Source organism: Podarcis cretensis (genome assembly GCF_951804945.1).
Source record: "Podarcis cretensis genome assembly, chromosome: 16".
NCBI classification, from domain to species: domain Eukaryota; kingdom Metazoa; phylum Chordata; class Lepidosauria; order Squamata; family Lacertidae; genus Podarcis; species Podarcis cretensis.
This window is the reverse complement of record NC_137186.1, coordinates 26,786,648-26,814,579: the sequence shown is the minus strand read 5'-3', so window position 1 is coordinate 26,814,579 and position 27,932 is coordinate 26,786,648. Positions and strand designations below refer to the sequence as shown.

At 47.7% G+C, this 27,932-nt stretch overlaps 1 protein-coding gene across 1 annotated transcript in view; it reads left to right on the top strand.

Annotated features, from left to right (window-relative positions):
• Window positions 1–10,893: 10,893 nt before the first annotated feature.
• The window catches only part of RTN4R (reticulon 4 receptor), a 108,010-nt gene continuing 90,971 nt past the window's right edge, over window positions 10,894–27,932 (top strand). The window contains exon 1 of the mRNA XM_079956878.1: window positions 10,894–11,589. Within this exon, the coding sequence (XP_079813004.1) occupies window positions 11,568–11,589 (22 nt within the window). The 5' untranslated portion in view covers window positions 10,894–11,567. The remainder of the gene's footprint in view (window positions 11,590–27,932) is intronic.

Below are 27,932 nucleotides of genomic sequence, written 5' to 3'. Positions count from 1 at the left end.
TTGATTCTGATTGCATTTTTTTGTTTGTTAAAATTTTATTTATTTTCAATAACAATCTTCCAATTAATGACAAATCAAATCAAATCAATCCAAATTACTATAATAGCAATACACCAATTATATACAGTATTCCAATTGTAAATAAAAAAATAAAAAATTGGGACATCCCATGTTCCAGATGTCTAGATTCCGATTGCATTTAAAGCCAACCAATGTGTCCAAAAATGCATTTTCGAGAGAAAACGGTGCATAAAAACATGTGAAGATAACACAGACGAATGCATTATATTTAGGAAAATTGCAAAAAATAAATAAAATGTGTCTATTAGGCAATGCTGCATATTGCTTTGTGGAATTACTTTGCAAAAATATGCAGAGGCCCACCAAAATGCCGATGGTTTTTCATGGGGATCTTTTCTTTTTAAAGAACAATGCCAAACTGCTATGAATATGTGGAGAACTGAACTTAAGATAGGAATAATGAGAAACAGAGAGAGGCTGAAATTGACAGATTTGCCCATCCCAACATCAGACCCAGGCAGCACAGCTGGTCCAGAACACCTGGAGGCAGGCATGCCGACCCGGGTAGGAGATTGAGGAGGCCAATGTTGCATGTGACATCACAATAATGTGTCTGATGTCATGATGCCATATCTGGGCATCACACAGCAGCTCGATTTCCATGGCCTGCTGTGCCAGCACCCCTCTCTTCTTCCTCCTCCTCCTCCTGCCTGTCAGGGACTGGGCAGAGGAGGAATGGTGGAGACCACCACCCCAGCCTGACCCTTCCAGAGAAGAAGAAGACAGTTCAGAATTACATCAGGGGGTTGAGGGAGATCACAGCTCAGAGGAAGATGAGGGGGAAACCTGGGAAATAATGGGAGAGGAGGAGGAAGCAGAGCTGGAGCAGCTGGCTGACACGTTATCACTAGAAAGCTTTCCAGACCCACCTTCTCCCAGAACCTGGCGAGTCTTAAAAGTAGGAGAGCAAAGGGCTCAGAAGCAAAGGGCCCTCAGCGCCACCCGTAGAAGAGATGACGAATGAGGAACTGGGAGAGAAGGGGGGTGGAGATTTACTCGGGACAATGCCATTATTCTAAGAGGCTGCATTCCTGAGCCTGTCTCCGTAAATACTGAATAAAAGCAGATGGTAAAGACTCTCCATTCCAATCTTATCCATTCCTGGCAACCTGCTGTGGGGGTTGATTCCTTTGCTGCCTAACAGGTAGGAGATTGAGGAGGCTGATGTTGCATGTGATGTCACAACAGTGTGCCTGATGAAGAGTTTCGATTTGATATCCCGCCTTTCACTCCCCTTCAGGAGTCTCAAGACGGCTAACATTCTCCTTTCCCTTCCTCCCCCACAACAAACACTCTGTGAGGTGAGTGAGGCTGAGAGACTTTAGAGAAGTGTGACTAGCCCAAGGTCACCCTGCAACTGCATGTGGAGGAGCGTAGAAGTGAACCAGGTTCACCAGATTACGAGTCTACCGCTCTTAACCGCTACACTCACTGGCTCTCATGACATCATCACACAGCAGCTCAATTCCATGGCCAGCTGTGCCAGCACCACCACCTCCTCTTCCTCCTGCTGCTGCCATGGGCCAGAGACTGCTTCTCCTCCATGGCAGGAGGTTGAAAAGGAGCTGCTATGAGCCACTGTGGCTGCACTTCCACACTGACGTTGGGGTCCTAGCTGCCCATCCAGATGTCACAGAACTTTGAGGATGGCCTCCCTAGAAGGTGCCCCTGCCTGGAGGGTGCCAGGTTGGGAAAGGCTGATCTATTCCCTTCACCACCTTGCCAGCCTGTTAGTGGTCTCCTTTCCTGCTCATAAGATCCCTGCTGGATCAGGCCAATGACCAATAATAATAATAATAATAATAATAATAATAATAATAATAAATTATTTATATCCCGCCCTCCCCAGCCGAAGCCGGGCTCAGGGCGGCTAACAACAATAAAACAGTACAAAAGTACAGCACAAACATCACTCTAAAACCATTCATTATAAAATTAATTCAGATCAAGCCACTGGCAACCATTGGGCCAGAGCTCCGCGAAGATTGCCGAGGGAGGCAGTCAGGCTGTGCCCTGGCCAAAGGCCTGGTGGAACAGCTCTGTCTTGCAGGCCCTGCGGAAAGATGTCAAGTCCCGCAGGGCCCTAGTCTCTTGTGACAGAGTGTTCCACCAGATTGGAGCCACAGCTCTAGTTGAGGCCAGCCTAACTTCTCTGTGGCCTGGGACCTTCAAGATGTTTTTATTTGAAGACCGTAAGTTTCTCTGTAGGGCATACCAGGAGAGGCAGTCCCGTAGGTACGAGGGTCCTAGGCCGTATAGGGCTTTAAAGGTTAAAACCAGCACCTTAAACCTGATCCTGTACTCCACCGGGAGCCAGTGCAGCTGTTATAGCACCGGGTGAATGTGATCTCGCAGCGAAGACCCCGTAAGGAGTCTCGCTGCAGCATTCTGCACCCGCTGGAGTTTCTGGGTCAGTCTCAAGGGCAGCCCCACGTAGAGCGAGTTACAATAATCCAGTCTGGAGGTGACCGTCGCATGGATCACAGTGGCTAGGTCAGGGCAAGAGAGGTAAGGAGCCAACTGCTTAGCTTGGTGGAGATGGAAAAATGCCGCCTTTGTTATAGCTGCAATCTGCGCCTCCATGGAAAGGGAGGTGTCGAAGGTTACACCCAAACTCTTAACGGACGGTGCTGGCACTAATTGCGCCCCCGCAAGAGATGGGAGTTGCCCCCCCCCAATCCCATATCATCCCGTCCCAGCCACAGGACCTCTGTCTTCGAAGGATTTAGCTTCAGGGGTAAACTTAACATCCAAGAATGTGAACTTATTTAAGGATAATTATGAAAAATGTTGGTCAGATGTTAAAAAGGATCTAGAAATATGGTCAAGGTTGAAACTTTCCTTGTTAGGCCGAATTGCTACTATTAAGATGAATGTATTGCCTAGAATGCTGTTTTTATTCCAGACGTTGCAGATTGTGGACAAGATGGACTGTTTCAAGAAATGGCAGAAAGACATATCAAAATTTGTCTGGCAGGGCAAAAAGCCCAGAATTAAATTTAAGATTTTAACTGATGCAAAGGATAGAGGGGGGTTTGCCCTGCCGGACTTAAGACTTTATTATGAATCAGCAGCTTTCTGCTGGTTGAAACACTGGCTACTTCTTGAGAACACCGACATTTTGGATCTGGAAGGGTACGACAATAGTTTTGGTTGGCATGCATACTTATGGTACGACAAGGTAAAGGTGTATAAAAGCTTTAAAAACCATATTGTAAGGAAAGCATTGTATAACGTTTGGATTAGATACAAAGATTTGTTGGAAAGTAAAACCCCTAGGTGGGTGTCACCAATGGAAGCTAGGGAAGTAAAAAAGCTTAATATGGATTCTAAATGGCCAAAATATCATGAGAATAGATGATGAAATATCATGAGAATAGAATATGATGGCGAAAGGGTGAAACTTCAGAGTTATGAGAAACTAAAGCCTAAGGTTCGAGATTGGTTGCATTACCATCAGATAAATGAGACGTTTAAACAGGACAGGAAAATAGGATTTCAGAAAGAGAAGTCAAAACTAGAAACAGAATTGTTGGAACCCAATACTAAGAACTTATCAAAAATGTATAACTTGCTGTTAAAATGGAATACACAGGATGAAACGGTGAAATCAGCTATGATTAAATGGGCACAAGATATCGGTCATGATATTATGTTTGCTGACTGGGAACAGTTATGGACCACCGGTATTAAATTTACTGCATGTAATGCCTTAAAAGAAAATATTATGAAAATGATCTACCGGTGGTACATGACCCCAGTCAAGCTTGCAAAAATTTATCATTTGCCTAATAATAAGTGTTGGAAATGTAATGAGACTGAAGGCACTTTCTACCACCTTTGGTGGACCTGCCCAAAGGTTAAAGCTTTCTGGGAAATGATCTATAATGAAATTAAGAAGGTCCTTAAGTGGACTTTTCCTAAGAAACCAGAGGCTTTCCTCTTGGGCATGGTGGGCCAAGTGGTGCCAAGGAAGGATAGGACTTTCTTTATGTATGCCACTACAGCAGCAAGAATTCTACTGGCAAAGTATTGGAAGACGCAAGAACTACCTACTCTGGAAGAATGGCAAACAAAGGTGATTGACTTTATGGGACTGGCCGAGATGACGGGCAGAATCCGGGACCAGGGGAAAGAGACAGTGGAAGAGGACTGGAAGAAATTCAAAATATATCTTAAAAATAATTGCAAAATTGAGGAATGTTAAGATGTCAGGGGGTAAGAAGTAAAGAATTGCAGCAGTAAAGAAAAAAACTTAAGAAATTTTTATGAAAGGGAATTAAGACAATGGACCTAAGGGTTGCTAAAGAATTATTAAACAAGGATGCAGGGATGGGGAGGTATGGGGGAGTCAAAGAAAGAAGGGTATGAACTGATGAGCTTGAAGTTATACGATTCTATACTGTTTTTATTATTTGTTTGGAAAATTAATAAAAATTATTATTAAAAAAAACAACAAAACGAAGGATTTAGCTTCAACTGGCTCCCACGTAACCATCCAGCCACAGCTTCCAAACATCTAGTCCAGCATCCTCACAGGGGCCAACCAGATGCCTCAATGGGAAACTCACAGGCAGGAGTGGAACACAAGAGTGCTCTCCTCTCCTGTGGTTTCCAGCAACTGGGATTCAGATGCATTGCTGTCTACAGTTGTGGAACCCGAACACAGCAATCCTAGCTAATCACCATTGATAGCTTGGCTAACCATCTGGCAGCATTACTGTCATGATTGTGGTCTAAACCACTGAGCCTCTTGGCCTGGCTGATCAGAAGGTCAGCAGTTCAAATCCCCGCAACAGAGTGAGTTCCCGTTGCTCTGTTCCAGCTCCTGCCAAACTAGCAGTTCGAAAGCACACCAGTGCAAATAGATAAATAGGTACTGCTGTGGCAAGAAGGTAAACAGCATTTCCGTATGCTCTGATTTCCATCATGGTGTCCCGTTGTGCCAGAAGCGGATTAGTCATGTTGGCCACATGACCCAGAAAGCTGTCTGTGGACCAACACCAGCTCCCTCGGCCTGAAAGCATAACAACAACAACAACAACAACAACAACAACAACAACAACAACAACTCTGGGCAGCTTCCAACAAAATATTAAAACACAGTAATGCATCAAACGTTAAAAGCTTCACAAAACAGGGCTGCCTTCAGATGTCTTCTAAAAATCTGGTAGTTGTTGTTCTCTTTGACATCTGGTGGGAGGGCGTTCCACAGGGAGGGCGCCACCACTGAGAAGGCCCTCTGCCTGGTTCCCTGTAACTTGGCTTCTCGCAGTGAGGGAACCGCCAGAAGGCCCTTTGTGCTGGACCTCAGTGTCTGGGTAGAACGATGGGGGTGGAGACGCTCCTTCAGATGAGTGCTGCAATCCCACAGTCGCCTTTGACTGGACTTTACTGTCCAGGGTCCTTTACCTTTACCTTCCTGGGAAACCAAGGTCTTTGGGTCTCCATGTCTTCACCATAGCAGCCAACAGGTCTGACAGCACCACCAGCACTTGCCTTTCTTGCCCTGGATCTGGGTCTGCAGTTTGGCTAGCTTGTCCATCTTCCAAAAGAGAAACGGAACCCTCCCTCTTGCCATGTTGACAGGAACAGCTTGTGCATCTGCTGGAGGAAGCTAATGGCAAAGCGTTGTCATCAAACACAATCTTACCTGGATCCAAATAAGAGGTGGTGCTGGGTTGAGCACTGGGTGTGCCATCACACTGCAGACATGAGATGCAGCACACAAAGGGCTCCAGCTGGTGATGTCGGGCTCTGGAAGCCCAATTCAATGCCTGAACTGGTGGTGTTTTTTCCAGGACAACAAGGTCCTGAGCTGGTGGTGTTTTTTCCAGGTCAAGAGAGATGAAATCCCCCACACGCCAGGAAAGGAGAGCTAGTTTCAAATCACTGGACGCAGGTGGCTGTTTAACATGTCTCTTCCCTCCAAAAGGAGGAAATTTGTCATCAGAAAAGAGGGCAAGAGAGGGCACTCATTGGAAAAGAGGCAGGTGGCAGCAGTAGTGAAGCAGAGGAGCAGCAGCAGTTGGCAGGTATGGCTGTGGGGGGAGGCTCATTGGGGGGGGGGGGATTTTGAAAGTGTCTGGGCCAGAAGGTTCCTCTCATGTTTTTGCCACCAACAGCCAGCTTAAATAAAGGTCTCTTTCCTACTTTCAAGTAAGCACCTCCCTCTTGATGTGTTGGGCAGGAGCAAAGTCACAACCTTCCTTTCTGTTCCTCTCTCTGAGACCTTTCTCCATCACAGTGCTACCCAAAGAGAGCAGCTACGTAGCCTTCAATCAAGACTCTTGATTCTAAGCAGAAGGCTGTGCCATACTATAATTAAGAATTAGGGAGGGATGAGCCTATAATTACGGCACCAAAGCTCATCAGGATCAGAGAGAAGTTTGCTCTCTTCCAAACTGAAAAAGAGCTCTGTGGAATTGGTTGTGTGGTGATCTGCCATCCATCAGTCTGCCATTCTCAAGCTGCACCAACCTGATGTTATCTGAGACCTTCCAGGCTCCACAGCCCGGGTCAAACACAAAAGACTGGAGTTGCTTCCTGGTCCCCAATCCTCATGGAAGCGACTCAGAAATGAAATGAAATGAACGAGGCCACACCATCCCTCACAACATTTCAGCATTTAAAAGTTTGGCATGGGGTTATTAACATCAAAATTTTGTTCCCAGTACCATTTCTGTTTGTATGATCAAGCAAATACGTTTTGATCTGGATATATTAAATATTTGATGGCATGGAGATGGTCAAAAATGCACACCAGGATAATCAGGGAATTGATTTAAATGGAGGAGGAGGAGGTGAATGTACTTGATATCAAAATGTGCATCTGTACATGGAACAACCTGTGTATGAATTTTTAGGAAAGCTTCTTTCCCTTCTAAAATGGAGAACATATGAAGCGTCCTGCAGGATCAGGCCAGTGGTCCATCTGGTCCAGCATCCTGAGATCTCACAGTGGCCAATCAAATGGGAAACACAGAAGTGGTGCATGAGCACCAGCCATCTCTCCTCCTGTGGCTTCTAGCAATTGGGATTCAGGAGCCTTCCTGCCTCTGGCCATGGAGGCAGAGCACAGCCATCAGAGCTAGTAGCCATTTATAGCCTTTTCCTCCATGAAAATTCTGCTCAGTTGATATTTAGCATCGTTCAGGTGGAACAGAATCCGCACGCGGTGAAGGATGATTGCTGGAGATGTTCGTTCCCTTAGAGCAAATATATATATCACATATTTTGGTCATGTTCTCAACTCACAAGCAACAGTGTTTCTGTTGTAAATGAAATCAAAAGCATTTCAGGGCATACACAGCCGCTAGATCCAAGAGTTCTTTTATTTCATGATGTCAGACGTATGGCTTTGCTTGAAGACTGAGAAACAGTGGTTCGTTTATTGATTGTGGCTTGTATGGTTTGGAGTTTTAGATGGGAAAAAGATTAATCTGCCCTCCATCGATGAGTGGCTTCTGAGAGTTTGGGACACACTGCTTACACGACCAATTTCTTTTGATAACGTAGCGTGAGTTGGGGAAGAAAGACAATCAGTTCATTGAAAATTTGAGCTTTTTAATGATGTATTAGTTTAGTGGAGAATAATGAGCTTTATGCTCTAAGTTTATCTCCCACTTGGACCTTCAGTGAAGCTGAAGGCTGGAAGATTCAGGACAGATTAAAGGAAGGACTTCTACAAAATATATTATTATTTGTTATACAGGGCATAGAAATTGCTATGGAAATTGCCTCTGCAGGAGGCAGTAATAGCCACCAACCTAGATGGCTTTACAAGATGATTAGACAAAATCCTGGAGGACTATCAATGACTACTAGCCAAGATGTCAAACCTCTGCCTCCACAGTTGAAAATGACAGGGAGGGTGCTCTTGTGCTTGGATCCTGCTTCTGGATTTCCTGCAGGGATCTGGGTGGCCATTATGAGAACAGGATGCTGAACTAGATGGTCGTTGGCCTGATCCAGCACGCTCTTCTGGTATTCAGTGGGGGGGGGGGAGGGCTGCCCAGATGCTGCAGCTGGGACAGAAAATGGCCAACACATATGGAGCCGCTAAAGCAATTGCCTTGACTGCCAAATAGCTACCAGGTAAAGTTCAAGGTGTTGTGTTTGCTGTACAAAGCCCAATATCGTCCAGGATACCTAAATTTCACCCCAACCCTTATATGCCCAATTGAACACTGTATTCTGCAGGAGACAGTATCTCGCAGAGATCATCCTCTCAGGAAGTCTGCTCTGTATGATGTTGGAATCAGTCTTTTAGTAAGGTGGTAACTGCTTTCTGAAACAACCTTCCACTGCATATTGGGGGGTGGGCATTCCTTCTATTGGCATTTCAGTAACTGCTCAAGACGTTCCTCTTTCAACAAGCCTTCTGAAATATTCATCCCAGCTGGCATCTGTCTTGGATTTGAATGCATGTTATGTTTGTGCTATTGTTGTGGGTTGGGGGTGTGTGTGTCAGTCTTCCAGTTCTTTGGATACCCAGTGAGCTTGAGAATCAAGAGGAGCTTGCTGAAATAGACAAGGTTCCTTGTAACGCAGTGACCTTAGCTGGCCACTAAGGTGTCCTCATCAGCATCCCCAAAGAAGCAGCCAGGTTACAAGAGCTGCAGCTACGTAATGGTGCCCTTTGGGCTAATAGGTGAGCCTTCCCACCACCCCAATCGTCTAGCTCTCTTGGAGAACAATAGCCATCAGTGTGTGTGTGAACTGAGCTGAGCTGAGCTGGAATCAGGCTGGAAGCTGGAGACACAGAGACATGTGATAGAACGATAGCTGTGATGAATGGAAGAAGCAAGATCTGTTGGAGTGTTGATGCTGTGATCCAAGCCACCTCACCCCCAGGCATCCCTACCAGCAGCAGGAGGTTTCAAAGGCCCCACCTTCTTATTTGCAGGTCTTGGCAGTTGGTGGCATGGGGGCATCGATCTTGAGAGCAGCTTGCATGGAAAGGATCCTTTAGACTGGGCAGCATGCCAAAGCATCTGAAAGGGGGTGGGTGTCATGGGTGTTTGTGTGATCCAAAGTTTACCCTGTGGGGCAGGAGTATGCAAGCTTCAGGAGGTGACCCTATGCACATTGATATCTTATAACTGATTGACTGCATTTATAGCAAACCTTTTCCTCAAAGGATACAGGGATCCTGCTGCAAAAATAATCACAGGGCTTTGACTTCCCATGACTCTGCAGCACTCCAGTGCTGCTTCTTAGGTAAAGGTAAAGGTACCCCTGCCCGTACGGGCCAGTCTTGACAAACTCTGGGGTTGTGCACCCATCTCACTTAAGAGGCCAGGGGCCAGCGCTGTCCGGAGACACTTCCGGGTCACGTGGCCAGCGTGACGAAGCTGCTCTGGCCAGAGCCAGAGCCAGAGCCAGAGCCGCACACGGAAACACCGTTTACCTTCCCGCTGGTAAGCGGTCCCTATTTATCTACTTAGTTGCCTACAGTCTTGGGGGAGTGGAAGAACTGCCCATCAACTTCCTCTTCCTCTTCCTCCTCAGTCTCAGTGTGGCCCTTGTCGAACTCAGCAGTGGGGAGGATGGGGACAAAATTAGAAATAGTTGCCCCCACCTATTATTGACACTGGCCCCACCTTTGTTCGTCCCGTCTCTTATGCTCTCTGGCTCCCTCTAATGCTGGGCTCCTTGTCTTCTGCCCTACCACAACCAATGGGCACCAGCCACCATCGTATCAGAGGAAGGTCCCCTTTGAAGTCGGGACTTTTTGCCTCAAGCTCCTGTATTCCCAAGAGGTGAATTAGAGCAGGTAAAAAAAAAAAAAAAACTCGCTGTGTAGTCTTTCAAATCAGTGTGGTGCGATAAGAGGACATTAAGACACAGAGAGTTAAGAGCGAAAGTCCCCGTCCCCTTTCAGAGAAGATTAATCTAGATTAACTCCCATTTCAAGCTGCTGGTTTTGTTGTCCCAACAAATCACTAATATGGATTAGAGCTTGCATATCAAGCATAAGGCACGCGAGGGGGGACTGTGCATGTGTTTGTGTGTCTGAGGACACAACCAATTTCCTTCTGTTTACCCCACCCCCCACCCCTTCTCAAAATGGGTCTCACGCGTGTCAAGCGCTGAGGGGGGTGATGAGGGATGCGTCACCCTGTCCCAGAAGTGTGAGGAACCGATATTCGAGACAGTCAGATATCCAGGGTAGGAAGCATTGGGAAATGCGGGTGTGGGAATGTCTTCGGGTGGGCGTGGAGTGTGCTCGATGCCACCCAGGACGGAGTCTCGCTTCACAGGCAAGAATGAGATGTCTATTCTCTGAAGCAGAAGGGAGAGATGCGCCCGCACTCCGACGCGCCCCCGCCCCCCTGCACAGTCAGTCCGGATTCTCTCCTCGGCGTCCTATAGGTGGCACCGTCCCTCCAGGAATGAGCTGCCAGCCTCGTCGCCTAGGCCAGCGTGCTGCCGCGGACAGACCCGGGCCGGGAGAAACATCGCTGCTGCAGTCTTCTCTTCTGTCACCCCCTCCCCTCCGCACCTCCCATCAGTTCCGAACCCTTTTCCAGCCCGAACGGGGCCCTGTCATAGTCCTGAAGGGTCTTCCTCGCACTCTCCTATCTTCAAACACGCCTCCGAACAAGTCCGAAGTGATTTCTCTTTGGAGAGAGGCTCCCGGGACCCATACATCTCGCGCGTGTATTGTGGGTGGGTTGGGGCCAGGTGCCGCTGTCCCCCTCGTCTCCCCGCAGGCAAACCCCTGGTGGTGGTGGAGAGCAACGTCTAGCCACAGCCAAGCCCGCTCCGGCCAAGCGCTCCTCGTTTTTCTGCAGGACTCCCAAACGCGCTCCGCGTGCGCCCCCCTCGCCGGAGCTCGCGGCGGCGGCGGCGGCCCCTCCCTCCTCCCTCTCCCTCTACCTCCTCCAGCCAGTAAATCCGATCTAGGCCGATTCCTCTCACGTCAAACCACATGATCCCATAAAACATTCATCACCTTTCAGTCCCCCCGCCGGAGCCGCCGAAACCAGCCTCGCCAGCGCCGCCGTCCCTCCTTCTCCGAGCCCCGGATCGGGCGCCCTTTCCCAGCTGGGAAAGCCTCGCCATACAAAAAACAACTACCCGCTCCTCCCCACCCTGACGCCGGGAGGGCAAGACCAGCAGAAGCGGAGCCGAGGCAAAGCAGGGCGGACGCGCTCGGTGGAACCGGCGCCTGCCTCTTTTTTCCTGCGTCGCAGCCGCCGGCGGGTTGGTGTGAGCCACAGCGCGCGGGGCGTCTCCTCCCTCAGTCCCTTCTGCCTGGATGCTGTCTCCTCCGGCCGCAGGAGCGCTCCGCCTCGCTAGCCCGATGAGCCAGGCGGGCATCGGGCTTGTCGCCGGTAAAGGCAGCAGCAGCATCCCTGTTGTCGTGCCCGCGCCCGGGTGGAAGTTTGCATGAGGCTCCGCTGCGTTTCTTTTGGGAAGGATTTGCCGCTGCGTCCCCCCCGTTGCCCTCCGAGCCGTGCCTTTCCCGAGCCCCTAAAATGAAGAGGGCGATCGCTGAAGGTAAGTGACGGCACGGACTAAGAGACACAAAGGGGAAAAAAAATTTTTTAGGTGGGGACACACACAAATATGGGCTGGAGAGGGGAGATGAAAGAGTGTGGCAGTCGGGGTTTCCTTTGCGCGCGGCGCGGGGAGAAGTTCCGAGGAGGCAACTTTGTCTGTCGCGGGCCGTGGAAGCTCTGGGAAGGAGGGGGGACGGCGGGGGCCAACTTCGAGGGAGGGGGGAGCCGTCTAACTTAAGGCGAGGGGCGTCGGGGGGAAGCGTTTGCCAACTGCGCCCTTTTCAAAGAGGCAGGCTACGGAGACTTGCCATCGCCTGCTGAAAGTCCGGAGAGGATAGACGGTGTGTTTGTGTCTTTTCTTTGGGGGGGGGGTGTGCTCGCGGGACTTACCCCGCCCTTGAAGGACCTTCGCTTCTCCCCCCCCCCTTCCCCCGCCCCGCTTGGCGCAGAATTCCTCCCTGGACGTGTGTTTGTGTGTAGAGGAGAATCTAGTTCGACGTTGGCGCGTTTACAAGGAATGTAGACCGGACGGCGCGTTGCGCCTGGATTTGAGCGCGCGGAGCGGGGGATTATTATCATCGTCTTTCTGTCTTCCCTCCTCCATGCCAGGCTTTTGTGCTATTGCAGGGGGGAGTGTCTGTCGGGGAGAAAGAACTCCATCTCAATCATTTTCAACTCGGACCCCAAAGCAGGTTGAGGAGAGGTGGAATAGATGGCATGGGGTGCAGTCAAAGGCCTCCAATGAAAGGAAATGCTGTTTAGCGTGTGTGTCCAAAATAGCTCTTTTTGCTAGTCGCCAGTTTGGGGCAGCTTGGCTGTCAGAGAAACAACATCTCCCCCAGGTGGAGAGAGAGGAAAGGGTTAGCATTTTACCCCCCTCAAAAATAGCTTTGGAGATGCAGAAGTTCCGTGTTCCTGGCTTGCCAGTTCAGATCCCACCTCCTTCTCCCGCTTGAAGGAGCTTGCTTTAGGTCGGGCCCCGTATCTTTCATGGGCTTCTCAAGAGCGCCCCCCAGAGGCCCTTACGGTCTGCGGCTCCAGCAGGTGTCTGCAGAGGCGCTCTTGCCTGGCCAGCGTGGAAAGACCGGGGCGGGCAGTGGTCCCCCTCGTGCCCCCCCCCCCCGCGGTGCATTTCCTCGGCGTGTGGATGCGGGAGGCAATCTTTCGCTCCTTTCCTGTGTCGAAAAGGGGGGACTTTATGATGGGAGGTGTTAGTGGAAAAGACCCCATGGCCATTTTAGGAGTATTGCCACCGCCACCCAGAGCATCAAGTATTTTAGCAGCATTTCCTTCCCTGGCAGGAGAAAGCTGCGCTGCAAGCTCCATGGAGTTGGCCAAAGTTTCCCAGAGCTTGTCTGAACTCCGCAGCGATAACGTGACATTCCATCTAGACAAGAGCAACCTGATTAGACAGAGCTGTTAATGGGAGTGTGCATTTATAATGGGTTGTGTGTGTCACCTCCGGGATATCTCGTAACTAAAACAATATATATTTGGTCCTTGGAACACCTGCTTTGCATACAGGTTTTGGGTTTAATCCTCAGGACTGGGAATGAATGCCCCCTGCCTGAAACCCCGGAGAGCCACTGCCAGTCCGTGTACACAGATGGATCTATGATCTGATTCTGTTTAAGGTAGTTTTCTGTGTTTGGTGGTGGAATTGCCTGTTTTGCACCCAGGAGGTCCCAGGTCCAATATCAACCATCTCCAGATAGGGCTTGGAACGTCTGCTGCTTGAAACCCCGGAGAGCTGCTGCCAGTCAGTGTTGGGAATACTGAGCTAGATGGCCTAGCTCTGGTCCAGCTAGATGGCCTAGCGGCTTTCTATGTTTGTAGCTCAGTGGTGGGAGTGCCTCTTACGCATATGGAAGGTTCAATTGGCCCCAAGGCATCTCCAGGTTGGGTCTGAGATTATCTCCTGTCTGAAATCCTGGGCGGCCACTGCTAGCTGGACCAATGACCTGATTCAGGATAAGGCAGATTCCTATGTACAATACCTTCCAAGGGTCATGAAGTATTCTTTTCTTGGGGGATTGGTGGGGAATGTTCTCCACCCTCAAAAGGCACCAAAGCTCTTTGTTAGGAGGAAAAGGATGAATGGGGGAAAAAGAGGGGATTATGGCATCTCATCCTCCTCCAGCCCCTGCAGATCTGATCTCCACAGTGATGGTCCTGGGGAAAATGGTGGGGTGAGGAAGGAAAAAGGGAGTGGGGTGTCACTGTTGGTGTAATGAGCAGGGCTGGCCCAAAGCATCACTAGCTAATTGCTCCTCTGCTCAGCTTCATTTAAAAAAAAGGGGGGGAGGGAATCAAGGCGCTAAACTGGATTAAGGCTTTGTGTGTGAAATTACATGCAAAGTGAGGAAATCATGTTCTGTAGGTTAGGCGTCGCTTTCGTTCCACTGGGTAATGATGCCCCCCCCCCGATGCAATCGGCGTGGAAGGCATCTGGCTTTCGGCAGGGAACTGTGTGTGCAGGGGGTTGCCAGTTGCAGGGAGATGAGGTCTTGTTCCAGGTCTGCTCAAATACCTGTGCTCCGTGGGGATCAGATGGCTGCAGAGGCAGCACTGCCCGGAACCTGGAGGAGAGGCGGCGGCTGGCCACAGGGGGCAGGTTTTGGATGCCTGGAATGGTGGCATAATGGGGACCACAAGGCAGCATTTGCGGCACGTTTGCCTAGACGAGCTCCACTGAAATGAACATGAGCTACCAAGCAGCCCAGGAGTTTCGTTTTGATGGATCTTGCAGCGCTCAGAAGCCAAGAAAGAACTGTGACACTATTTATTTACCAATCACATTTATATCTCACCATTCCTCTGAGGAGCTCAAGGTGGTCCTCTTCCTCTTCATTTTATCCCTACAACAACTCTGTGAAGTTGGTTGGGCTGAAAGACAGGGACTGACCCAGGGCCTTCCAGTGAGTTTCATAGCTGAACAAGGATTTGAACCCCTGGACTAAACTCCCTCTCTCCATATATAATGGAACAGGAAAATGTGGTCATTGTTGTTGTTATATTCAATTCTCATATAAATGATCTCCCCCCCCCCCCCAAAAAAAAGAATACATCAAAAAGTTTTTGAAGCAGTGATGAAAAGTCACCACAGGGGGAGCCAGAGGGTTAACTTCAAGCAGAGAGTTCCACAGGCCCTTCTGTATGTTCCCACCAACAGCACTTGATATGTGTTGATTCAATGGGGGGGAGGTTGTCCTGACTAGCTCATTTTACAGGATTAAAAGGCCCTTGTTGGCACTCTTGTTAAATCGCCCCTGAAGGAGAACCAGAGACGCAAACAGGGCTGTGCTGACGCCTATATTCCACTAGGGCTTGAAAGAAGAGCACAGAATTCATCCTCCTGAGGATTCGTTTAATAAAATGCACGAAGAGGTTTCTGCTCCTTGCAGGAGCTACAACATCCTTGTGTGGGGGCAGTTCCAGGTGGAACCTTGTTGCCTTCCTCCAATTAGTAGCAGAACAAAAATTTACAAAGTAGTAAAAAGTACAGAATCAATTATTATACGAAATAAGTTTTGTTTTACTGCAGGTGTGCTTTCTCCTGTGTCATGCCTTTATTTCAGGTGTACTGTAGCAATGTGTGGTATTAACCACAGCAGTTAAATAAAAATGCACTGTAATGGGGGGCAAAAAGGTTCACAGTTGTCTCAATAGCTGGTGCAAAAGCATTTATTGCATTTATCTCCTAACTTTTTGTCCAAGGAGGCAGCGTACATGGCTGTCTCTCTCTCTTTTAAATCCGCACAACAACCCTTCAAGGTAGGTTAGGCTGAGAGGGGCAGTGACTTGCCCAAGATCACACCTAGCGAGCTTACTGGCTGCATGGGGATTGGAACTGTGGTCTCCAAGGTCTTAGTCCGACACTCTAACCACTAAATCACACTGCCTTTTTGGGACTCCCTCCTTGAACTCTTTTTAGGAACCCCACCTTGAACTCTTCTGATTGATTCCTGCCAGCAGAATCAGGCCTTTCTCCTGTTTATGGTCATCCAGTGTGAATGATTTGTTTCAATACTAGAGTACTTTCCTTTCCCCCTTCTCCAGATTTGATTTCTTTTTCTGTGTTTGCGTGTGAAGCGCCTTCATTTGGATGTTTAGATTTACGACACAGCATGCTTTTTACAGGTGGGGAATGGGTTATTTTGGGGAGGTGACTTATATATAAGCACTTGAAGGCCCTTTGCTACTGTACTTGATCTGTTGTTGCTTCCTGCAACTGGTTTTGATGCTGCTGTTGTGCTCTCATTGCCTCTAACTTTTGCGGAGGAAAAATTAACATTTTAATGGAAAGGGGCCATGGAAATAAATAAGAGAGAAAGAAAGAAGAGAGAGAGACAGAGAGAATACAAAGGGGAAAGATGATCAAGGTTTGAAACAGACCCCTGCGTCTTAGATCAGTGGTTCCCAAACTGGGGGCTACTTCCGCCTGGAGGTGATGGATTAGAGGGTGCTAAGAGGAAAATGGGTAGCAGAGGGATGCTGGAGATGTAAACGACTATCAGACTTTGAAAAGCTGGTACCGCTGGATCAAGTTCATAAATTTTGTTGGCTTTGTTGAAGAAGTCATTTTAATTGGATTTTGATTAAATGTGCAATTAATTGTTACTGTTTTGAATTTTATTGTGTTATTATCTCCCTTAGCGGGTTGTGCAAACTGCTATTCTGAATACAGTGGTACCTTGGTTCTCAAATGCCTTGGTACTCAAACAACTTGGAACCCAAACACTGCAAACCCGGCCCGGAAGTAAGTGTTTGGGTTTGCGAACTTTTTTGGGAAGCCGAACGTGCTCCGTTTTGAGTGCCACATTTCTGTTTTGAGTTTTATGCTGAGGTCTGTCCGTTTTTGCTATTTATTTTGCATTTTTGTTTTTGCGGCTTTTTTGTTTTGTTTTTGTGACTGCGTGGAACCCAATTCAGCTACTGACTGATTGATTGTGTGACTGCAGTACATTGTTTATTGCTTTCATTTTATGGATCAGTGGTCTCGTTAGATAGTAAAATTCATGTTAAATTATTGTTTTAGGGGTCGTTTTTAAAAGTCTGGAACAGATTAATCTGTTTTGCATTACTTTCTATGGGAAAGCATGCCTTGGTTTTGGAACGCTTTGGTTTTGGAACAGACTTCTGGAATGGATTAAGTTTGAGAACCAAGGTACCACTGTAATGGTTTTTATGGGGTGAAGTAGGGGGCACTGGGCATAAGTTCATGGGACTAAGGGTGACCCAAAAAGTTTGAGAACTAGTGTCTCAGGTCATCAGCTATAACTGCTGTGGTGAAGCCCCACTATTTCATTCCAACTACCTCCTCCCTTCTCCTGCAAGTGAGGCAAGTGAAATTCTTTTTAGGGGGGGGGCAGACTGACTTCTTTGGAGAGAAAAGGTAGTTATCGTGAATGGTTGCACCATCAACCTGCCCAGATGTTCTGCTGCTCTGGAGAGTGTGGGCTTGTGTCTAGTCTCTATTGGCTGTTGTTGCTTTGTTTTTTAAATATACGGTAGCAAGCAAGAAAAAAAAAAACACTGGGGAGAAAAGGTTGGTTGCTGAGCTACAGTTTCAGATAGGAGCCTACAGAGGTTTTCTGACATTCAGCAAGCCATGCATTCTGCAAGATGGTGATCACACCCCAGATGTGAGGCTCTGTCAAACAGAACATCTGTTCACTCTATGGCTTCTCCCAAAGGAATATATTCTTCTACAGATCCCCTCTGGTGGGATTCGGAACTGAAAAAAACCTACAGGCCAAGGATGGGGAACCTGTGGCCTGCCAGATGTTGCTAGAGTATTATTAGCAGTACAGTACTGTATTAGTATTGCTAGAGTTTTATTGTTCCTAGAGTATTATTAGCAGTATAGTATTAATATTATTACTTATGATCAGTAACTTTTCCGCAAAGAGTGACTCAAAGTGAATTTGCAGAATGATACAAATATTAAAACCCTTTGCTAGTTGCCCTTTCCCCCACCAGTGTTAGAAATTAGCCAGGCGCCAGGCACGGTTTGTGACTGGCATGGGTCCAATTGTGACCATGTTGAGATCTCTGGAGGCCACACTGGTGATTGACATCTCACCTGGCTGGCCCCTCAAGTTTTCTTATGCAGGCAAGCAGAAGAGCTTATTTATTGCACTTATATCCCACCTTTTGCTTCAAAGACTACATAATTCAACCTCCCCCCCCCCTCCTCAGTTAATCCCTACAATGGCCCTGTGGGGTTGTGATTGGCCCAAGGTCACCCAGTGAGCTTCATGACTGAGTGGGGTTTTGAACCCTGATCTCCCAGGTCCTAGTCCAACACTGTAACCACTACACCACACTGCTTTCCTAGAGTATTTCTGCCAAGGGGCAGCTGTATAAGTAGGTAAATAAATATGGGGAAAGCAAAAGGAGAAGGATCTGAAATATTTTCCTTTAAGCTTGAATTTGTTTTATTCTGGATTGTTTTATTTGACGTGTTAATGTGTTGTAAACCACTTTGAGATTTTTTTCTTTAAAATATAAAGCGGTGTAGAAATGGAATTAATAATAATAATAATAATAAACATAATAAACCTTGTTGGTGGAAAAATGACACCTAGACATTCCATTGTAGCGACCAAAGCCCAGGTTTAAGGTGCATTTTGGTGATTAGCGGGTAGCGCTGTGGTCTAAATGACTGAGCTTCTTGGGCTTGCCAATCAGAAGGTCAGCGGTTCAAATCCCCACGATGGGGTGAGCTCCTGTTGCTTAGTCCCTGCTCCTGCCAACCTAGCTGTTTAAAAGCACGCCAGTGCAAGTAGATAAATAGGTACCACTCTGGCAGGAAGGTAAACAGCATTTCCGTGCACTCTGGTTTCTGTCACAGTGTTCCGTTGTACCAGAAGCGGTTTAGTCCTGCTGGCCACATGACCCGGAAAGCTGTCTGTGGACAAACGCCGGCTCCCTTGGCCTGAAAGTGAGATGAGTGCTGCAACCCCATAGTTGCCTTTGACTGGACTTAACCGTCCAGGGTTCCTTTACCCTTTTTACCTATATCTGAGTTTCTAACACTGTGCCACACCTGACCAAGCCATGAAGGATCATAGCTTACTGTTAGAAGCATCAGCCTTGCATGCAGGTCAGGATGGGAGAGACTTCGTCTCTGAAACCCTGGAGTGTCATTGCCGGTCAGTGCAGCCAACACTGAAGTTGATCCTTTGTTGGATCCCTCTGCTGGCTTTTTCTCTTAAGAATTGCTGATTATCCTGAGTGGTGCTGTGCGTTTTGTTGCATTTCATGTTTTATGCATTGTGAAACCACCTTGAGCGTCCTCTGTGGACTGAAACGGAGAACAGAAGTGCTTTAACTGACTGTGTTTGTTGCTGGAGGAGTGGCGTTTGGACACTTGGCCTGATCCACCCTCTTGGACCCAGTGGCTCTCAGCCAGATGTAGTGGCTGACCAAAGGTCATATGTGTAGGATGTGAAATACAGAGCAGTCAAATATAACATTCCTAGAGTGGACGTAAAAAGGGGATGTCTGGACCAGCCAGTCAGAACTTCTTGCTTCCTCTTGGGCTGGGACAAACTTCCTCTGCATGTGACCAAAGGTGGGCATGGCCTCACCTGTGCAGGTAACAAAATAGCACAGAAGAGGCAGCCATATATCTCTCTCTGACTCCATTCCTCGAAGAAGCAACATCTGCTTAGTCTGAGATGCTTCCAGCCAAGAGAGGACAAAGGAATTATCTCCTTATGGGATAGATTCCACATGCATATACTTTGTAACTTAAGTCTGCCTTCTGGGATCCATTTGTGAACAGAATGTGTGTGAGTAAACTCTTTTATACTTTTATGCAAGACTGTGTAGTGTCTATCTTTTTGTGAGGGAATAAAAGGGGAATTACCAGGAAACTTACTTTAGAGGCTTATACAAGCCTGGCACACCTATCCGTCATACCTCGGGTTAAATGTGCTTCAGGTTGAGCGTTTTCAGGTTACACTCCGTGGTGACCTGGAAGTAATGGAGTGCGTTACTTCCGGGTTTCGCCACTCGTGCATGCGCAGACACTCAAAATGACATCACGTGCATGCACGGAAGCACCGAATCGCGACCTGCTTATGCGCAGATGTGCAGATGTGGGTTGCGTTTGCTTCAGGATGCGAACGGGGCTCCAGAATGGATCCCGTTTGTATCCAGAGGTACCACTCTACATGGTGCATTTTACTTACTGATTTCATTACATTTATATCCCAGCTTTCTTCCCAAGAGCTTGAGGCAGTGTACATGGTTCTCAAGGTCCCCTTTCTATTCCCATAACAATCTTACGGCCATCTTTCAGGGACATGATTCCTGCATTGGTTGGACTAGATGCAAGGGCAAGCAGGATTTTTAAGTTGTTTTTGCTTTGTGGCGAGGGAATGCTGTAGCTTGGGAACGCTGTAGTTTGCAGTAACTTTGGGAAACCACACAGGGACTTCTGGAATGAGCCCAGCCTTCCTAAACCTGGCAGCCTCCAGGTTTTGGACTACAGCCCCCAACATCCCTGAGCACTGGTCATGCTGGCTGGGGCTGATTCATGTCATGCTCCAAAACATCTGGAGGGCACTGAGTCTGGGATGGCTGCTATAACAGGCAGCATTTGGGGATTAAGGTAAGGTTGATAAGCTTTGGAATGACAAGCAGCAGCTGTCCTTGGTTTGCTGCACATTTGAACTTCCCTGTTATAGAGAAGCATGCAGGTGTTTAAAATAAAACAATGGATTGCAGATCTAGTAGGTTGAGACAAAGTTTGCAGTAGATCAGCAAGGGTTTTTGACTTTGAGTGGCATTTATTTATGAAAATATTTGTATACTGTGGTGTAAGGATACAGTCATACCTTGGTTCACGAATGCCTTGCAAGTTGAATGTTTTGGCTCCCAAATGCCGCAAACCCGGAAGTGAGTGTTCTGGTTTGCAAACATTATTTGGAACCCAAACGTCTGAAATGGCTTCTGTGGCTTCAGATTGGTTGCAGGAGCTCCCTGCAGCCAATCGGAAGCCACACCTTGGTTTCCGAATGTTTTGGAAACCGAACGGACTTCTGGAACAGATTCCGTTCAATTTCCGAGGTACCACTGTAAAGTAATTTCTAAAAACACTAAAACATTAAAAACAACCAAAAAAAGGTTAAAAACAGACATCAATTAACCACTTTGGAAGGGTGTGTTCTTAATTGCCTGTGTATGCCTTGCCTGGTGGAAGAGAAGAATTATCAACAGGCATGTAAAAGTTGGCACAGAAGAGGCCTGCTTAGTCTCTAGTGGCAGAGAGTTCCACATGACACTAAAGACTTGGTCTTTTATTGTTGTCAAAGGAGCCTCACCAACTCTGAGAATGACCAGCAATGCTCCTGCAGATGAGCTCAGTGGTTGAGCTGGGATATAAGGGCTCAGGTGATCCCTGAGGTACCTTGGACCTAAGTCGCTCAGGGCTTAATACAAGGACCTTGAACCTGTCTCTTTTATCAATGGCGTCACACGTTCCCACCAGCAGTCTAGCTGCCTCATTCTGCACCAGTTGGAGCTTCTGAACCAAGCCCAAGGGCAGCCCCACAAAGAGCACATTGCAGTAATCCAGCCTCAAGGTCGACAACCTGTATACTACAACAAATGGCCTGCTTCCTCCCTCTGTTAAACTAGGTAATCAGAATGAAGAAAGATTGCAGGAGAATCATGAGTGGATTTGTGTGGGATGAGAGCTGAGAAACATTTATCTGGCCTCCAGGGCAATCTGCCTCTTCATTCTGAAGCTCTCTGCACCCTCAGCACCATCATTTTGCATCAGACTTTGGCTGATGGATGTCAAAGTTCTAGTACCAAAGCCAAATGAAACAAGGGAGATCAGTCAAGACTAGGAGTGGAAGGTCCTATTTATTTCGTTTATCACAGGCTCTCATTTTGCCAGTCTTAAATTTGGTTCTCCACATTTCTGATATTGTGATCTTTTCTGTGAACCGCTCTAAGACCTCCGGGTATAGGGCGGTATATAAATTCAATAAATAAATGAATACATAAAATAAAATAAATAAAGCAATTGCACATTTTCTTTTTAAAGAAAACCCTCAGTGTTTTAATGGGGATTTCACCATCTTTTTTTTTTTTTTTGGCATGCCCTTTTGACTAATGTCCCCAATTTCTCCTAATAATGCATTTTTGTATGTTATTTTCACAATTATCTTCATTTTTATGCCCACTTTCACTCAACATATGCATTATTTTTGTATGTGTAAACATTGGTGGCTTAGAGGACTGCATTTCAAAATTTGGATCAGGGCACATTTTGAAGGATTTTGGGTCCTGTGTTCTTTGGTTTTAAATGTTGAACTGAAACATATTTCTCCATCTCTGATCAAGCCTGAAGTCTGCTGCAAAAAACCTGACCATGGACAGCTCCCTTTGAACGCTCCCATTCCAGAGGGATTTGTTTGCGTGTCAATTCCCCTCCCCCATGAGAAATAAAGACACAGGACACGTAGTTTAAGTTTTAATTGGGCATGAAAAGGCCACAACTTTATTGATTAGAGAATTGAAGGTATTGGCCTTAGGCATTGGCTCCTATCCACTACCCGGCATGGTGACCGGGAAGGGTTAACACAAACCGTGGGGGTCCTGTTGAAGTACGCCAACTAGGATCCCATGGGTGTCACCGCTTGGGGGCGTGCCGGAGGCCCTTACCTTCCCAGGTTTCGGACAAGACAACGCCCCCCGGAGTCCTCTACCGGACTACCCCTTTTCTTGGGGGAAGGTGATGGCGTACCTTCCCCCCCATCCATTTGCATAACAATAGAACCCCAGCCAATGCCTAACCGCCAATACTGAGGAAAGTTGTGACGTTTGCTACGAGGTAGGCGAAAAAACCAGAAGGCCGTAAATTCGCCAACTTGGAAAAATTCCTACCAGGCCCCTTGCGGCGACCAACCGAAGTCCATAGCAAGGTCATACCTACCTATGTCTACCTATACCAAAGGGTGGGCGGGATGGGAAAACTTCTCAGCTGGCCAGGAGTAAAGAGGGCGGTCCCTGGGCGTGCCTGGCCTTAAGAATGCTAGGCCACACCTCCCCAGCCCGCCAATTGGCGGGCGGTGGAAAGCACGCCCAGGGATTCCCACAGATCTCGCGGGGGCCAAATGCCAGCCCCCGCGCTTGGGGGAGGGGCTAGACCGCAACCCCATCTCCTCCCCAAGGGTCAGAAATGGCTTTCTCATTTCTGAACAGAAAAAAAATGTCCTACTGGAATAGACCATTGCCCAGTCTAGTTCAGTGTTCTGTTCCCAATGCAGTTGGATTTGGGAGCCCCAGAAGAAAAGCATGCACGTGCTGGCCTGCCCCTGTTGTTTGTTCCCTTGCACCTGAAATTCAGAGGTATACTGCTCTTGTACATGAAAGCTTTATTACCTATCATGACCAGTTACTGCTGGTAGAGTGGCCCTATGTAAATATACCTAATCCCAATTTTAAAATGAAGTGAGTGACTGTGCCTGCATATTAATTCTATGTAAATTCATTAGATGGTCATGTGAAATGGTCACGAGAGCCAGTGGTGGTGTAGTGTTTAGAGTGTCTGACAGGGACCTGGGAGAAACCAGGGTTCAAATCCATTCTCAGCTGACTTGGGTGTGACCTTGGCTCAGCTGCTGCCTCTCATCCTGACCTTCCCTGCAGGGTTGTTGTCTGGGCGCTGTGGGTTAAACCACAGAGCCTAGGACTTGCCGATCAGAAGGTCGGCGGTTTGAGTCCCCGCGATGGGGTGAGCTCCCGTTGCTCGGTTCCTGCTCCTGCCAACCTAGCAGTTCAAAAGCATGTCAAAGTGCAAGTAGATAAATAGGTACCGCTCCGGCGGGAAGGTAAACGGCGTTTCCGTGTGCTGCTCTGGTTTGCCAGAATTGGCATAGTCATGCTGGCCACATGACCTGGAAGCTCTACGCCGGCTCCCTCAGCCAATAAAGCGAGATGAGCGCTGCAACCCCAGAGTCGGTCACGACTGGACCTAACGATCGGGGTCCCTTTACCTTTTAGGACCTGGAAGACCAGGAATCAAATTCCCACCTAGCCATGAAGCTCATTGGGTGTGAATTTGGGGGCCAGTCATGGCCCTTTTCAGGCTAATTTACTTTACAGTGTTGTTGTGGCAATTAAATAGGTGTGTGTGTGGGGGGGGGGGAGAGAGACTGTTCATGCCACCTTGATCTCCTTAAACAGATGGGAGCTAAAGGCAATAAACAAACAAACAAACAAACAAACAAACAATACCACCTCCCTTTATCTCCCCATAATAAATGTCTCCTCCTCCTCCTCCTCCTCCTTCAGTGCTTTTTTTCTGGGGGGATGCAGGGGTACGCATACTCCTAAACATTTTGTGAATATTTGTATTTTTGTCCATTTACTGTATCTAATTCCCCCGATTTGAACTATAAAATGGTGGTTTTTCTTGAGTCAAAATGAGAGTACCCCTAAACATTTTAAAAGAAAAAAAGCACTGGTCGTTATCATTACCATTATCATTATCAGAATTAATGTCCTGCCCTTACTCCGCAAGGAGCCCAGAACAGTAAACAGATTAAAAGATTTTTTAAAAACCCAGTTGCAATTAAAAGCATCTAAAATCAGTTACAGTTTTTAAAAAACCCAGGAGCAGCATTCTTCACTATTCTTGCCTGCAAAAGAGGAATGCTTTCACATTCTTCCTGAAAGTTGATAATGGCACGGTGTCCCTCAAAGAATTCTGGGAATTGTAGTTCACCCCATGTGGAGCTGGGATTCCCAGCACTCCTTAACAAACTACAGCCCCCAGGATTTTCTGGGGGAACCCATGTGCTTTAAGTGTATGGTGCGTAGGCGGCTGCAGCCTTCAAAGTGCCCGAGGTGGTCTTGGGAATGGCTCTGTGAACATCTCGGAGAACATATTTCTATGTGCCCTCCAGCGCCTGCCTCGGCCACAGCCAGGCAGCTCCTTTGGCCCAAGGCAAGAGCTGTTGATGTTCCTTCCTACCTCCTAGATAAATACCCCCCTCCCTTCGCCAGAAGCATCAAAGGGGAGAGCTTGGCTGCCAGAGGAAGATCTTAATGAAGGTGATGGCAAGAGAAAGCATTTCAAGTCCAGGGGGAAAGGAGAGAGTACACCTAATTAAGTCAGCTCCTGTCTTCTGCTGATTCTGAGGTGCAGCTGAAAAAGAAGAGGAAAGGGGAAAGGGAAAAAAACACACCACCCCCATATATTTGCATTGTCCTTGCAGCCTCTTGCAACAGAGATATTGCTAACCCTGCATACTTGTCTCTCTCTTAACAAGATCAAATCTCCAATTTTCTCCTTAAGGTGCATAATCTGGTTTTAACAGCCCCCCCCCCCGCTTAAAAAACAACAACAAAACTGCCTACAAGGCTGGTTTAAAGGGTTGCAGTGAGGCTATGCAACTCTGTCTCCCTTCAGGTCATGCAAATTTGGTGCAATGGCTCTGCTCACCCCCAGCCTGAAAAAAGTTGTTGCAAGGAAGAGCTGCTCAGCTCAGAAGCAGTGTTAGAAACGCAGATAAATAAGGTAGGCACCAAAAGGCTCTTTAAACCAAAGTTGCAGTCACCAAAACGGAATGTCTAGTTGCTTTTTGGGGGTCAGACAGCTCTTTTCAACTGATTGATTCTCAGTTAAACATCTGGTTATTTCAGATGGCACTCTTGAACTAGGTTAAGAGCTTTGAGAACTTGAAGAAAAGTCACTTGATCCTGGGACGGTCTAATAATAATAATAATAATAATAATAATAATAATAATACATTTCCGAGTATGTTTCCGAGCACAATTCTAAGTGTTGGTGCTGACCTTTAAAGTCCTAAATAGCCTTGGCCCAGTATACCTGAAAGAGTGTCTCCACCCCCATTGTTCTGCCCGGACACTGAGGCCCAACTCAGAGGGCCTTCTGGCTGTTCCCTCACTGTGAGAAGTGAGGTTGCAGGGAACCAGGCAGAGGGCCTTTTCGGTAGTGGCACCCACACTGTGGAAAGCCCACTCATCAGATGTCAAGGAAATAAACAACTATCTGACTTTTAGAAGACATCTGAAGGCAGCCCTGTTTAGGGAAGTTTCTAATGTTGTTTTATTGTGTTTTTAATATTTTGTTGGGAGCTGCACAGAGTGGCTGGGGAAACCTAGCCAGATGGGTGGTGTAACAACAACAACAACTGATCCAGATCAAATGATCCCCAGATGGTGGAGATGTCAGGTGCCATCCTGGTACCCAGGCATCTTCACTTGGTTGCAAGTGGTCGAAAGCCAGGTGCAAAATGCGCCTGGCACCTGGCTCATTTTGAACACTGCTCAGAAAGCCCCAGGTTGACCAGGTAAAGCTGGGAAGGTCCCCTGCCTGCAACCCTGCCTGGAAAGCCACTGCTGCCATTCAGTGCAGACAGTACTGAGCTAGGTGGACTGATGGTCTGATTCAGTACAAGGCAAGGTTGAATTGTCTCAGATTGAATTGTATATTCCTGGTAAGTTCCCTTGCACCCCTTTTAAAAGAGTAAAGATGCCACAATCTTATTGAAAGTCAATAAAAGAAGTTTACTTACATCAGTTCACAGTTGGATTCCTGAAAGCAGACTTAGTTACAAATATGTACAAGTGAATCTACCCCATATGGGGGAATAATCCCAGTGCTTCTGTTAGCTGAGAGCTAGCAGAGCAGTCCTAGCTAAAAACTGGTCAAACGAAGAAGGGAGTCACAAAGAGGAAGGTTGCTGTGTGACTCGTCCTTTTTGTTTTCTGGACAGGTTGGGTCACACCCACCTTCTGTCACATGCAAAAGGAAGGATGCTCCAGCCAGGAAGAAGTTTTGACTGGTTGGGCCAAACATTCCCTTGCATGTCTTCTCTAGCATTACAAGGAATGTCGTACTTGACTGCCTCTCATGGATCACATCCCACAGTTTCCCATTGAGGCATCACTTTGGCCGCTGTGGGAACAGGATGCTGGACTAGATGGGCCACTGACCTGATCCAGCAGGCTCTTCTGAGGTGATCACCTCACTCTACCTTCTGATGTGGCCAGTAATTTGGACATTGTGCTGGTCCCGAGTGTTAACCGTGCGGCGAGGTCCGAGTCCAGTCCGAGGTCGAGGGTGCAGTATGGAGGCAGTCCGTCAGAGCTGAAGCTGGGTCCAAGGCAGGGAGTCGGGTGAGGTCAGGAACTCTGGCAGAAGAGCAGGGCAGGGTGCAGGCAGCACCTGCAGGCAATGGGCCCTCCATCACCTCAGAAGCCAGAGCAGCCTCAGCTGATGCCTGCACCTGAGGATCCAGCACAGGTGAGGACCCTTCAGGCTCAAGCCCCAGCCCCAGCCCTGGCTCAGCTGGTTCTGGAGGCAGGGAATCCTGTGCAGGCTGGGATCCCTCAGGTTCAGCCTCCGAGTCCGAATCCCAGGCCATCACAGACATGCTCGCTTGGAGAATGAGCTACTCTGAATGTGCGCTCGCTTGGCATACTTGTCAAGGTTTAAGGCCCTTTGGGGGCAGGTGCTCAAGCATCTCTAGGTCCAGGAGTTGAGACACAATTTCTCCCCTGCCTTGGGGGCTGTTCTGCATTGGAAATAATGAAGTTGCTTTGAAGAGCAACAGCAGAACCATATGGAGACTGAGCTCTCTTGCAGGAGCCATTTCATGTTTGCCGGGAGTTCAGCTGTGTACTTAGCACTAAAACAGTGAGTAAATATGATGGATTCGTCTGAGGCGAGGTGCTTTTCCCACATCAAAGCAACAGGGTTTTTCTTTGCAAGCCAGATTTGCAGGGAAGCATTTAAACTCGGCGCATTTCCCATCAGATTTTGGAGGTCTGTGACACGCTGCCCTGTGCGTTTATGTGGCGGCTGATTTCGGGGGGCTGTTAAATTTGTATGTTGCTTTGAAACACTCCAAATCGATATTGTGTGCTTTTCCAAGAGTTCACACTGTGGATATGCTCCTGGATTCAGCCCTGAGCATGGATGCCCAGGTTTCTGTGCTGGCAAGTGGTGCATTTGCACAGGTACAGACCCTCAAAGGGTCCCTATTTTCCGGGGACAGTCCTGGATTTACAGATGCCATCCCGGTTTCTGATTTGATCCCGGAATGTTCTACTTTTCCTTAGGACGTCCCTATTTTCATCAGAGAAATGTTGGAGGGTACGGAGTTATGCGACCCCATGAGCCAACGAGATTAGTAACTATGCAACTTTTAGAAGACATCTGAAGGCAGCCCTGTATGGGGAAGTTATTAAATGTTTAATATTTTATTTTTATATATGTTGAAAGCCACCCATAGTGGCTGGGGCAACCCAGTCAGATGGGCGAGGTATAAATAAAACAACAACAAC